Source organism: Anopheles coluzzii, chromosome X, assembly GCF_943734685.1.
Source record: "Anopheles coluzzii chromosome X, AcolN3, whole genome shotgun sequence".
Taxonomy (NCBI): Eukaryota; Metazoa; Arthropoda; class Insecta; order Diptera; family Culicidae; genus Anopheles; species Anopheles coluzzii.
Genome location: NC_064669.1, coordinates 755,650 through 770,258, shown reverse-complemented (window position 1 = coordinate 770,258; position 14,609 = coordinate 755,650). Strand labels below are relative to the sequence as shown.

At 51.1% G+C, this 14,609-nt stretch overlaps 1 protein-coding gene across 1 annotated transcript; it reads left to right on the top strand.

Moving 5' to 3' along the window:
* The first annotated feature begins 10,318 nt into the window (after positions 1–10,318).
* On the top strand, positions 10,319–13,137 carry LOC120955958 (cuticle protein). The gene is made up of 2 exons (XM_040377236.2): positions 10,319–10,615; positions 10,863–13,137. The coding sequence occupies exons 1-2, from the start codon at positions 10,604–10,606 to the stop codon at positions 11,913–11,915; spliced, it is 1,065 nt and encodes a 354-aa protein (XP_040233170.1). The 5' UTR covers positions 10,319–10,603; the 3' UTR covers positions 11,916–13,137.
* The last annotated feature ends 1,472 nt before the right edge of the window (positions 13,138–14,609 follow it).

Genomic DNA, 14,609 nt, shown 5'->3' with positions numbered 1-14,609 from the left:
GGCGAAGTAAACGGTCCTGCCAGGGCCAGTGTGGTCCGGTTCGTGTGAAAACTACAGCTTGAATGCAAGGATAAGATAATCTTCTGTTGCTGAGCATAGCAGATACTAGTGAATTGTTTGCGTTGTCGCTACAGTTACATTCCTAGTCTCACAGATACTAAGATTTCATGGTAGAGATGTGCAAATGAACTTGAGAAGCGTGAAAGTAAAATAGTAATGTTGCTACGCCTATAAGACATGTTGATCAAAGATCATTAATAGAGATCTTGATTCCAAAAAAACAATTAATTTATGCAAATCTACTGTTATTGAGTGTGATTGATGTAAAACAACTTCAAGAATTTTGGTTAAAAAAAAATAAAAAAAAGCTTGAAGTTTGGTTATGAAATACTAAGCATTTTACTAGGGCTCTAACACATTTGCACTACACTGAGTTTTTGAGTCACAGCGTATAGGAATGCTACCATTTGTATGTTAAACGCTTTGGAAAAGGTCAAACATTTTAATCTTTTTTTTTAATGTTTTTCGCAAGAAACGTGTTTTAGTGCACTACAATCATCAGCTAATCGATAACTCCTAATATTCTCTCCGTGATGTGATATAATCACTTACTTAAGTAATCAATTATCTTTTCTTATTTTTTTCCGCGAGCGAAGCTACTATCACTACCGACAGGCAATACTGTATTCTTATTCTAATTAATTAAATACACAGAACTCGGCAGCTCCGATTGCACTACCGTGGAAATTAAATCCTATTCGCGTCGCTCGAACGCTGCCGGGAGGTTGTGGAGGGATGCTAATTGATCCGAGAGGTATAAATAAATCATCATTTACTATTCGTGGAAGGGACGAAGCCTGACACTCCCAGGAACCGACGCAGAAGCGACTCCACCCAACATTTCACCCGAAAGTGCTCCTCCAAGCGCACCTGTTCGAGCAGCGCGTTTCCGAGCGCTTCTTTGACGCAACACTGTAGGGGCACCAACTTCATCCCTCAAGTTCATCATTAGCACAGCTGCACCGAGACTGTGCGACCATTCGAGAGTGGAGAATGGGATTTGCGGTAGTGTAGAATAATTTAGCTGTAAAAAAAAAAGATTGTAGCCCATCGGTAAAGTCCATCGAACCGTGAAAGCTGCGGCAAAAAGTGCAGCAATGCAAGTCCCCATACCTACCGAACTACACACAAAGAGTCTATTAAAGGGATCAGTGTGAGTTTGTGTGTGTTAGAGAGAAAGGGCGAAAGTAATGGAGATAGAGGGTGTTTACGTTGCGGTGTACATTAACAAGCCATCGGAGCCTCTAGCGTAGGGCGTTCGTGTTCATACTAATTACATCCGGTACGTGCGAGATCGGGTTATTGAATTTTGGAGTTCCTTTCCACCGCCGTGTATTCCTCCCTTTGCCCGTCAGCCGTTTCGATTTAATTGGCCAGTAGCATGGGGACGCTAATTAGATGAATGAAAATTCTACCTCCAGGAAGCGTGGGCACAGTCAGCCTCTTTCTTCCATATCGTAATTGAATGCCCCGGTATCGGATACTTCTGGGTATCGGGTTGTGTTTCAGCAAGCATGGCGAAACCAGGAAGCAAAAGTGGCGCGTTCTAGAGCGTGCGAGAACGCTTTGACAGCCACCAAATGGCTGTGACCCTTTTTTTTTTTTTTGGGAGGATTAGAACGCACTGGTACTAGCCCGGCCCCAGGGACAATGTAATCGAGAGTATGCTACGGTGGCCTTGTACGCTAGACGGCTAGAGAGTGTCCCAGCAGGGCCAGATTGGCGCCTACGATAGCAACCGCAACGAGATAAAGTGCCGGACAGAAAGGGCAACATGAGCGAGTGATAGTCAATACAACGGCGGCACGGTATAATAAATGAAGTTCAGTTTTCATCTCTCTGCTGGTGGCCCCTTCAAGGTCCGGCTCACACGCTACTGGGAGCTCTGTCGTCACAAAACAAAAACAAAAAAAATCCTTCTTTTTTGTGCGTTTGACTGGGCTGAAGGAGAACCAGAGCTAGAAGTGCCCGGGCCGGCCGGCTACTGCAAGTCTGTAATTAAGAAAACAAACCAAAGCCCCCTACCACCCCCAAGGCGGGGATAGAAGCAGTTCAATTCAGCGAACCGTTCCTTACAGATAATAAATGACAGCCCGCTAATCTCGAGCCGCTTATCTAGATTTCAAATCACGCGAACGGATCTCTTTCAGGAAAGCCTCGAAACCTCGCGAACTCCTCGAAAAAAAACACACACAGTCATGCCGATGTCCACGGCCACCATCGCGCGCGGTTGACAGACGCTGACGGGCGTACTGACATTGATGAATTGAACCTGATATCTCTCTCTATCTCTCTATCTGGGCCGGATCTTTGGGCCGGGACTTTCGGGGCACGGTCGCGACCAACCTCAATCTCCGCGCTTGGAAAGGTACACACGCATGCTCGAGCCGATCGGCTTTCGAAACCGAAATGGTGCATTGTTTGCAAAACATTCCCGGAAGGGGTGGAGCCTAACCTAGAACGACGACTCCTCCACCATTTGCTCAGGTATGGAGCGCTCGAGCATGGAACAGAAGTACTGCGTATGCATACCAGACACAGGCGCTATTACACCTTCACCTTCAAGCGGGCAACCGTCATTCCGGCTCAAGATCATCGAGCCAACGCGGCCCTGTCAGGTTGGCGGCAGCGTCACGTTGGGGCCCCGGAAGGTGACACCTGACTCTTCTGACAAGTCAATCTGCTGACGATTACATTCAAATAGCACCGCGGGCTGTATGACGGCGCTGCAAAACTGAAGGGGCTCTTGGGATTTGAACAGTGCCACTACATTCCCATGCGAAGCCTTGGCTGCTCCGTGACAAATAGAAAGAGAAAGAGAGAGAGAGAGCGAGAGAGAGAGAGATAGGTTAATAAAAAAGGACGATGTTATGGAAATGCTTCCAATATGTCACTCCGAATGCGTTACCGATGTCAGTGCGCGTGTTAACAACCGCAACATCGAAGCCGGCAACGTAGCAACCGAACCGACCGGGGGTTAGGGGTGGGTTCTCGCTTTAACCAAATTAAGTGCGCCGCTTTTTGTCCGACCCGACCCTCACCCGGGCTCTCGTCCATTCACTAGTGGGCAGGCATTCTAGAAAACACGCAAGCGCAGATCTCCATTCACTAGAGTACTGTCAGTTTCGTCCCCTGGACCTGTTGTGCACTCGCGAGGTATGCAAACCGCCACCTGACCACCGGCCATACGCGGGGTCCAGATGCTTATGATTGATCGTGCGAGATATACCCACCTGCCTGGGATTACGTATGGGGATGGGGAGGTAGAAGTAGCGTGGGCGTCATAGCCGGTCTACTTTCAAATAACTTCGAAACCGCGCGCTGGCGAGAACGATATCACCATACCCAACACACACACTGGATGCCTTACAATGTAGTGCGAAAACGCCGTGGCTATTAAATTCCGGGATTAACCTTTCGATGTGGAGAAGCGGGCAACTACAATGTAGGATCGGAAGTGGACTTTGGCGAGCGTTGGGAAGATGTTGGGCTTGAAGATGTTACTGCACCGAAATTGACGACGAACATATATCCGTAGAAGATACTACTGCGCCATGCAATTTTCCTGAAGTTCTACTTCAGAAGTACATCATCCAAGGTTTCATCCAAGGGTTAAACGGTACGAATTGATTGTAACAACTGGTTCACGGGTGTCGCGGGTGATCTGTCGCTCTAATTAATCACTAACATATCACCCCTTCCCCCACTCCCCCACCCTCACTCCAGAGGACCTGTTGGCTTGCATGTGGAGACTAATATTGATCTTATGCTAATTGGTGATAGATCGTTCCGCTGCCACATTGCAAACGGTTATCTGTGTGGTCCAGCCATCCTCTCCCACTCTGTTTTTAATGTACCCAGTACCCTCTCCTTCCGTAGCCCGCTTTACTCCTCCGTAATGTCATCACATTGATCGCCCGAGCGAAAGGCGGCACTCGATCGCGCGAGAAGGAAGTCGGTTAGGCCGGCCTTTGATGGTCCCAGCGCCTGTCAGAATGAAACATAAGCGAGCCCGGCCAACTTGCCGCCCCGAGACCGTGTCACCGTCCCTCACTGGATCCAGTTTGCTACAGCGGGAGAGGGTGGTCCGTAAACATTCCTAAAATGTGTCTCAAGAAGGGCCGGTTACGGTTTGGACATTAGCCTTTTTAACGGCTCTGCGTCGTTTCCTGCTAGCAACTGGGCAAGTGCGCCTTTGTGCGCCCGGGGCTTATGCTCACCACTTATGCTCGCTCTCCGATCATTAAATTGAGCACTGACACACACACACAGCACAAGGCTTCTTTGTGGACAGTAGCGGTAGGTCTCCTTCCCAACTCCGGTCCCACCTCAGGGCATGGGAAAAACGCCAGGTGGAGGCTGCGTGTTTAAGATATTTATTAAATGAAAATTTACTGCTTAAATGTTAGTGCGCACACTCCCTGCCCCCGGTTGCTGTCAAAGGGGGTTTGTGGTGCACTCATTGCAGCTCGAAAGCGCGTTCTACGTAAAATGGGAAGTGGGGTCAGTAATGGTAGGTGGGCGTGGGCAATGCACCGCGATCGACACGACCGTTTATTGATTATTATGTGTTACGGAATGCATCGGAATTCGTACCGAGTGCAACATGAAAGGGTGGAGGCAGAGTTACGCAACACACAAGCACACTCACACACAGCAACGTGAGAGAGAGAGAGAGAGAGAGAGAGAGAGAGAGAGAGAGAGACGACGACGACGCGGAAACTGTGGCTCTCATAGACTCGCGTGGTGGTTTCCCTGCCCTGCATAACCCTTTGGGGCGGGCGAGCAGTCGCAGCGAACCGGCAGCGACAGAAATTCCATCACTTTGGCGATCGCTTCCGTGCCCAAGGTCACGGGATGGTAGTGTGCGTGTGTGTGTGTATATGCTTCTATTTGCAGCAACCGTTAGTGATCCCACCTTCACCCCCTTTTCGGAAAGGAAACGAACACACCGACACACCGACGGACACGGTATGGATGGAACGGTTAGGCGTGGGTTTCCTTTTTGTTTCCAGTGCATTTGCATTTCCTTTCTCCACGCCGAGCGCGCGCTCCCGCCCCGATACGTGCACCATTCTTGGTAATGGCTTAGGTTTACTTGTTTTTGTTGTTGCTATTGGAAAGAATAATGGTACCTGGTTTACGCAAAGGGGTTTCAGAAGAGGGAAAACACGCGGTGGATCGGACCAGAGGACTTAGGAACGATAACTCGAAATAAAAAAAAAAAAACATTTACAAAGCATCCATTCACAATGACATAACGAGTGTAATCCGTCTTAGTGAGTGCCTAGAATAAACATTCTTTTTCAATCATAAAACGTAGAAAGTCCTACTACGATGTATTTTTTTAAATACATTTAGCAAGCTATAGTCTAAAGTGTATTGGAAAAAGTCAAAATTTCTTCCAAGAATGTCAAACAAAAACATGGGAAACTTTGTAGGACTTCAATTTTCTTATAAATCCAAGATACAGTATTATAAACTCAGAAACATTTATTCTGTTCATTAAATGTCTCCACAAATACGACCTAATAAAATCCTTGAAGTAAGTTTTTTCCAGGCTCGAATGCATTTTCGTGCGGATTCGACAATTACTGCACTTACATATATCTATTTCTTCCTTAGTTCTCCTGTTCTCTGCTGAATATCTGTGTAAACTATTTAGTGATAGTCATCTCCAACAGAAGAAATCAAGGTCACTGGTAAGATCTGAATACGGTAAAACTGACTCCGGAGATATTCCACGGGATGACATAGGTATATGATGATTCTGATATGATCTTCTACTTTGAAACAACAATCATAGTTGGTCTAAGTTGGTCAAAATTACTTTTCGATATCTCGGGCTGAGTGGAGTACCTGGATTTCTTCCCACCAACATAGGCATACGAAGAATGTTGGTCTGGAACCAATCATGGATATGTTTTTAACTTGTATGGTTTGGTCTTTAACATGAGAGTTTTTAAATCTATACTCCCCAAGGGCCTAAAAATCTGATCTGTACTTACATACTTCAAATGACACAGTTATTGTTTGAACAAAGACAATTGCACGAGAATTAAGCCTCTTAGCAAATCTCCTTTTTTTGTCAAATAATTCTTTCCTCACAGGTCCAATCTACCCTTTGCCTTCACACCTTCGTAAGCCGCTTAGGTCCACAAAGATCCGAAGGGTGGCGACTAGAGTTTGTAATGAATTTCCGGAAGGATAAAGGTACAATAACCGTCTCCCAACGAGCGCTTCCGCAATCACCACTCGAACCGCACTGGGCCTCCGTCAATTTGAATTCAAGTTGCATGCAGAATACAGAAAAGCAGAACGGAAACCACTCCCCCCCCCCCCCCCCTCTTACTCCTAGCCAAAATTGGAAGCCAACCGCGCCCCAAAAGGGCCCGTATATTGCCAAATTCCTTCTTAAAAAAAAAGTCCAGCACGAAACCGACTCATCTCTAGTCGTGCATGAAAATCTCCTACCCTGCCAGGTGTTGTCATGCTTCAGGTGTGTGTGTATATGTGCTTTGTTGGTTTGGCTGTTCGGTTTTGCAAATTCAATATGGTGCCGAGGTGCCGCCACGAAATTGGGTTCGCTTTTCGGTTGGAAAGCGACTCGGCTTTTGCACGCTTTCCTTCTTCGTTTGCTCACGCATCACCGCCTAGTGCTCAATTAAAATAATGAACGAAAGAATAAAGGAACAAAAAAAAAGCCATACACATACACCAAAAAGCGCATACACCATACAACTTGACGCTTCGGCTTCGGAAGGACGGAGGAGATGGTAGCAAATTAACGCAGGTGCTGTTTCACCAGCGCTCTCCAAACCGCTTCCAACTTTGGATACAGCTCGTCCCCCACTATCTCTCTCCGTTGCATTCGCATTTTAATAAATCGGTTTTCGATTGCTGGAACGAAATAACAATAAAAAAAGAGATTGAATCCGTTCCACTAACTTGTGAGCAGATCGCAGATCTCCGCTCGGCCGAAGCAGGAACACGCAGAAGGTTGATTAGTAACTGTATCACCTTGAGCGGAGATGCGAGGGGAACCGCGCGATGACGGCGATGACGCTGCGCTGACAATAACGGCCACCGGATGGATAAAGAACTTGTTTGCTGGTTGATTAATTTCTGGTGATTTCTTGCGTACCAGTTTCCACCGCGAGTGGAAAGGGGAAGCGAAAACGAGATCAAAAGTTGATTTGTGATCCGCTAGATGCTCGAGCTCGTCCACGATCATCTGGGTGACGTTTGAGCGCGTAGAGTACAGCTAGTAGCCAGCATGTAAGGGTGCCCTCCTCAGCCCTCTGCCACACGCATGGTACTCACCGGGCGGAATGTGCACGCCTCTGCTGTCCGTCATCCGCGGCCGGCGCTGCGTCTTCAATGCGCCGCAAATGATAAGGAGGACCTCCCGATGGATGGATGGAATCTGGTTCTCAGCACTCGAGGGGAGGAGCTCGTCATGGGCTCAAGGTTGAGCTAGTTTGAAGCAGCAGCCGCAGCAGCAGCCGTAGTGATGGGAGCGAAGGTGGCGATTCAGCATCGCCGGGTTCGCGTTTCCGCGTACCGAAAGCGAAAGCAAGGCCACACGGCTAGGGCCGCACAATTTCCATACTCACCTGTTGCGATTTATTGCGGGTACGCAATCAAATGAGTGCAGTGTCAATTACGGCATAGCTATTACTACTATTTAATATTACGAGTAGTACCGGTGTTGCTGCTGCTCCAGTTGCTAATTGCAGCGTTCGCGATGTATGCAGGGTGGAAGAACACGTGGGAGTTCCGGGCACGCGAGAAGAGGCGGAGGCAGATGCGTCGTGATGGATGCAAGATTCTGACTTCCTTATTGCATTATTAAGTTATCTTCAGTAGAATAGAGCTTCTTCGTTAAAGCTATATTCAGAGTACATGTCAAGAAGTTGATGATGGCTAGAACTTATTCGGCAGCTCGGATAAACGAGCTTTCAGAAATTCCTAGCTAGATCTATTGATTAACCAAAACAAAAAGACATGTTTTGAAATTATATGATCCCAAAAAAACTCCTTTTTCATGATCTTAGTGGATATCAGCATACATTCAAATGATTGCCTATCCAAACAGGATTTGGACTTCTAGTCGTGTACTACTAATTTATAGTCCTACAGTCACAATTGTCTTATATGTCTACTTCTTATGGTTCTGAAGTTTGAATATCACAATATCAAATCTCAACTAATTCGTCTCTTGATTAAATTTTATTATTTGATCATCATTCCCGCTTTGTCCATCGACTTTGCTCTAAATCTTTCGTCTGTAATGCTTGTTTCTTCTACTATAACATATGGTGTTTACCGGTTACAGCTACTTCCCACAGTGTTGAGACAAATCATGTCCAGATAATATTACAGTCATGATTTCTGATCTCCATGTTCGTGTGCTTGGACATACATTTTAGAATGATCTTCAGGTGATTGCGCTGCAGGTATAAGCCTAGATTGAAGAACTGTCTCACCGACTGCCCAATTATTGAAGAATGCACGAGGATCAGACATCTGTAGCGCAGAAGCCATCATCACGAGGACGAGACATCAATTCTTGCTCGGTCGAGCTTCACGTACTGTATGTGTTCACTTTCCAGAAACTGTGAATCAATTCTGTAACCCCATCTCCCACCCACCTGACATTCTGCCATCGGGAGCTCCCAGCACAGAACCACACATCATCCAATTATTCGCCTAAAAAAAAAAATACTCCCCTTTTACTTTCCCGCGCTCGATTTTTCCTATTTCTAAATCGCTGTCAGCGCGCTGCAATTCCCACCGTGCGCCGCGCGATGCATTCCGTTCCGCATACACCACCGCCTGGTCGCCAGCGACGAAAGGCCGTCCAAGAATGGGCCGGATAATTCGATGCACACATAATGGCACCGGCAGCAACCGAAACCGAGCAGGCGGGAGCGCACCCGGGGTGCAGCGTTGCATTAAATAAAGCCATTCGTCGTACCCTCGGGGGTCCCTGTAGCGGCCGGATGGGGGAGTAGTGGCCGGGTGGTGTTCCTGCCTATTGACACTCGATTGCGTTGCGCAGACCCGTTCTCATTACTGCAGCGAATGCACCAACAACACACACACACACACAGACACACACGCTCCGTTCTGCACCGGCTGGTAATTCCTCCCTGGCCCCTGGAGCCGTGTTGCTATGCCCCACCAACCACACCACAGCGTCTTCCAGCTAACCCAAGGCGAGGTCCGAACTTCTGGAGCTGCGTGCCGTTTTCGAAGCTTTCAAATTCTTTCGAATTCTTGCCCTTCCTGCTTGCGGCGCCCGGTTTTGATCACCCCGCTTTTCTGGCGTGTGAGATTGCGAGCTCCCGATACACCTCCCTCTTCCGATGCACTCTCACAGGGGGGGGGGGGGGGGGGCCCTCACTGTCGTTGGCGTCCTGCCGTACAAAACCGAGCTTGCCTTCCGTGTCGGCGACGACGCTGTACGTAGTCTAACTTTTTCTTGAAAGAGGGCGAAAACAAGGGGTCGGGTAGTGGGGGGGGGGGGGGGGGGGGGTGGTTACTGGCACCTGCATTAGTTCCATAATTTTGCGATCCCCTAAGTGCGAGCGGGACGGCACAGCTTGAGCCCATGTTTTCCCTTGTACCACCAAAACAGCGCTCATTTTCAGCACTCTCCCCCAATCTCTCTCTCTCTCTCTCTCTCTCTCTTTCACTCACTCTCACGGTCGTGGCCATTTCTCGGAAGGCGACCGGGCCGCCACATGGCGCAACTGGTGCAGTACGTACGAGCGAACCTAAAAATCGCACAAAACCAATACGCCTCGATCGATGCCGTTCCTCACGCACACTCGCAGCGGCCCTTCGTCGTCGGTTGGCATCAAGATTAGGGAGTAATGGTAGGCTGGCCAACTCAACACACCCTCTTCCCTCGCCCCCGCCCCTTCCGCCCCATCCCTTCCAGGTGCCATTGCACTACCGGGAAGCGCGATCGTCCCCCTTTGTACCTCGAGCGCGCGCGCGCGCGCGTTGGAGAGGAACTCCAGCACGGCAGAACGGAGCGCTAGCCTGGAGTGAGCGGAACCGATACAGCGGCGTTACAGGCGAGTGCGCGTTTGGCTTACGGAGGGAGGGCCGCTCTTCTCTCTCGCTCTTTCGCTCTCTCGCTCTACGTGTGTGTGTGTGTGCCGGTTGGTTGGTGTTCTGCGGGCGAGTGCTCTCTTGAGTTCGCCTTTCGGATTGCCCGAACGCCACCGTTCGACTATAAAACCCGGTCCCGACGCATTGTTGAGGCACAGTCCGCAAACAGTCCTAGAGTCCTACGCTCCTAGGAGGTTTCAGCACTCAAAAGAAAGCGACTAGCTCCAAGCGACAGACGTTCGACGTCATTTCCGCCCGCAAAAACAGCGAAAGAAAAAAAAACAACCAACGCACCAAGTGTCCGGGGAAGTGTCCAACCGGAAGCAATCAAAGACAAACAGTGTGTGTGTGTGCCACAGTGTGTGTTTGCGTGTGTGCAGTGTATTGTTAGAGTGATCTTTGTGAGGCGTCAATCACAATGAAGGCTTTCGTAAGTAGCAACCACTGCCGGTCGTTGCACGGGGAAGAGGCTAGCTCCGGGAGGTGACCGCTCCTCCACCGAACCGCTCTCCAATCAACCGACTTCCCGGCCTGCCGGAAGCTCCACTTCCTCGGATCTGGTCCTCCACCTCTGCAACACTCAACCACCATAACCCCCCCCCCCCCCCCCGGCCTGCCCAGGATAGTGACTGATTGTGCCGTGTTTCCCCCTCTCTGTCTCTTCCTTTCCGCCGCAGGTTCTGGGATCTGCCGTGCTGCTGCTGGCTTCGGCCGCGGCTTCCGGCTCGTACCTTGGCGTGGCGCTCTCGTCCCAGTACCAGGCGCACGACGGTATCGGCGGCTACTCGTACGGCTACGCCGAGCCGAACTCGCAGAAGCACGAAACGAAGGATGCGCACGGCATCACGCACGGCGGCTACTCGTACGTCGACGCGAACGGCCACGTGCAGAGCGTGAAGTACACGGCGGACCCGATCCACGGATTCCAGGTGTCGGGCACGAACCTGCCGAAGGGCCCGGCCCCGCATGCCGTCCCGGTGCCGGCCTGGAACGCGTACGCCTACGCCCCGGTGGTGCTCGGCCACAACGGTGCCCCGCTCGAGACGCCCGAGGTGCAGGCCGCCAAGGCAGCGCACTTCGCGGCCCATGCCGCCGCCAAGGCCCGCCTGCACAAGCGCTCGCTGTACGCCCCGTGGACGTACGCGGCCGCCGCCCCGGTCGTCCTCGGCCACAACGGAGTCCCGCTCGACACGCCCGAGGTGGCGCACGCCAAGGCGGAGCACGCGGCCGCCCACGCTAAGGCCCTCGGACACGCGTACGCCCCGGCCGGTCCCGTCCCGGACACGCCCGAGGTGCAGCACGCCAAGGCCGCCCATCTGGCCGCGCATGCCGCCGCCCGCGCCAACCACCATGCCGTCGCGCCGGTGACCACCGTCGCCCACACGCACCACGCCGTCCATGCCGCGCACTACCCGCAGCACGTCCCGGTCATCAAGAACGGCGTGCCGGTCGAGACGCCGGAGGTGCAGCACGCCAAGGCGGCCCACTTCGCCGCCGTCGCCAAGGCCCAGGGATACGCGCCGGCCCACGCCCACTCCTACTACCCGCAGCACATCCCGGTCATCCACAACGGCGTGCCGGTCGAGACGCCCGAGGTGCAGCACGCCAAGGCGGCGCACTACGCCGCCCTCGCTGAGGCCAGTGCCCGCGCCGGCCACGGTGCCTCCTGGGCTCCGGCCGGCCACGAGGACGACGGTAGCTACGATGGCCGATGGGACAACCATTACTAAACCAGCCAACACGCTTCGACCAACTCTGTCTCACTCTGTCTCTGTTTCTCTCAAACACAAACACACACACATATATAAGCTAACCTACCAATACTCGAACCAAATACTCGAATGCTCCTGAATCGAACTCCGTTGCGACTGCACGGCTCGCCGTGCTGTGACGTCACTCGAAACGCTTCCCCCCCCCCGCCTTATCTTCCAGTATTACTCAACCGCCCCCCCCACCTCTGCCTGCCTTCCCGCTAAACACTGCATCGCTGCGGTTTGCTTTTTATCGCTTCTGGCCAAACCGGAACACCAACCGCTCGCTCCCTCCCCGCGAAGGGTTTTCTGAGCGCAAATTTCGGTAGGTCGCCTGCCGCAGGACCACGCCAAGATCTGTTTCGGCGATCCATCCGACCAACCAGCTAGTTACCATTTTGAGTGCATCCACCATCCACCGTGCGCGCCGATTCGCGCTGCAACCCAAGGGATTGTCCCACCTTCCAGGGCACGGAGTTTTCCACGCCTTGCGCCAACGGAATAGCCGTACTGCCTGCAGGAAGGTGCCAACGGAGAGGAAATTGGATGGATCGCCGCCGAACCACTGCCCCACCCACACCCACGGCTGCAGCAACAGCAACAGCTGCCTCGACAACAGCGGGCCCCGTTCCGGCTCCTTTTTACTGTACCAATCACGCAGGAAAATAAAAGGACTCCTACTCGCGCTCAAAACCCCCCCAAAGCCCGGAGCCCGGCGGGTGAAGCTGCAGCCGTTTGGGTCGAGGCCGCATTCCAACGCCCAAGCGGGATGGGCCGTCGCTGCAGAACCTGCCCGAAAACGTAACACCCAAGCACCGTCGAGCAAACATGGGAGGAGGGTCGATGTTATCGACATGGCACAAATGTAAACAAACACGCAACAACAACAACAAAAAAAAGCAAGCAAGCATGCGCCTATGTTCATGCACTTGTGAACAGGGCAACAGGGGGAGGGAAGGGCAAGGAGGGGTGAGCCCGTGAGCCGGGTGCATGTAAAATAATGTCTTCACCAACTCCGGCCCGGCTTACACTCCCCCTCCCCTTCCATCATGCGCCCCATTTGCCCGCAATTTCTCCCCTCCCCCCCCCCCTCCCCCCTCTACGTGAAATGCGTTACGAACTTGACCAAGAAAAAAAAGCAAAAAAAAAAACATCAAGCGACGAACCGATTTGCTATAATAAATGAAATCAAATGAAGTAAGCCTTGTGTTTGTGTGTGTGGTTTGATTTGCTCGACTTGTTTGTTGCAATCCGCAGCCTAGCCAGTCGTGACATAATCGTGCTATCGTGCAGGAGCGACCGGCGGGGGGGGGGGGGGGGGTTGGCAGCACTGCAATGTGTTCACATCATCAGCATGTTTGATTGAGCGCGCTCCATTTCCTGCATGTTGCATGGGCTACCACCGGCGGCACACGTAACTGGTCCGAGGCACTTTCCCGCAGAGTCGTTGACAGTTTCGGCAACCTGCCGGGGTTGAACTTTTCCGGACAAAGTTCTCCGGCAGGGTGAGCCCAGCAAGGCCATCCCCAACATGGTTTCGGGAACATTCCAGCGAGCCTTTCAGCACGTGGGAGGCTTTTGGATTGTGCATGACAGCCTCTCCCTTCCTATAACTTTCTCGCACGCAAAAGTGCACACATGTTCGGTGAGTTTTTCTAGGTTCAGTGGTCGGCAAACTGCGGGCCGGGAAAAGGAGCCAAATTTCGTAGAAACAATCGGGAAGAGCCACACAGGATCGGTTAGCACAGACATTTATTAGGCGAATCGTGCTTACTACGATCTTCACTCAGTTTCAAAAGAGAGAGAGAGAGAGAGAGAGAGAGAGAGAGAGAGAGAGAGAGAGAGAGAGAGAGAGAGAGAGAGAGAGAGAGAGATCACGAACTTCCCTTTTCTCCTTTGTTAGTACATTTTAGGGTTGAGAGAAATACTAGGCGAGAGCAAGATAACGAGAGGAAGAGAGAGAAAGAAAGAGAGAGAGAGAGAGAGAGAGAGCAAGATTATGAAACACTTTTTATCGCTTTGGAACAAATTTTAACGCTACAAAGTAACTCCTTCTTCTTCTTCTTCTTTGGCACAACAAGCGTAGTAAGCGTAACGTAACTCATGGATGGACCCCTGTTCGAGATTCATTTCGATGGTTGGTTGATTATTTCACACGTTTCACACATTTCCCACACAAACGCTCAAATCGAAGCCTACTACCTTATGTTAAGTTCTGTCTTCTTTTCCATGAGCCTTCCTGGGCATGGCTTTGACTAATAATCTCGATTATTTCTTCATACAGCTCTAGTTCCTACTGGTTGCTGTTTTCGCTCACAATTCTTCATCGTTGCGCGCCTGTTTGTGCCGGAAACTAGGCACTAGTCTGGCGAGTTTTACTTATTCTACGCAACTATTTCTTGTCTTTAAATGGCTGTCCTATTCATGAGCACGTTCCTACCTTTTTCAGTGGCTCGAAAGGGAATCGTTTTGGGATTCAGCACCGTAATCCACCAATCTACATACGGCTGCCAGGACCGCACTTTGTTAACCACTGGTGCAGGAGGATAAAGAAAAAAGAATGTACTCAACGAGCAGTGGGCAAAAAGGAACCCTCACTGCCAGCAGGCCACCAAACTCCTTCCAACTGTCCCCGCTGTGGTGGTGCTGTGCAGACCCTCAAACCCTCATCAG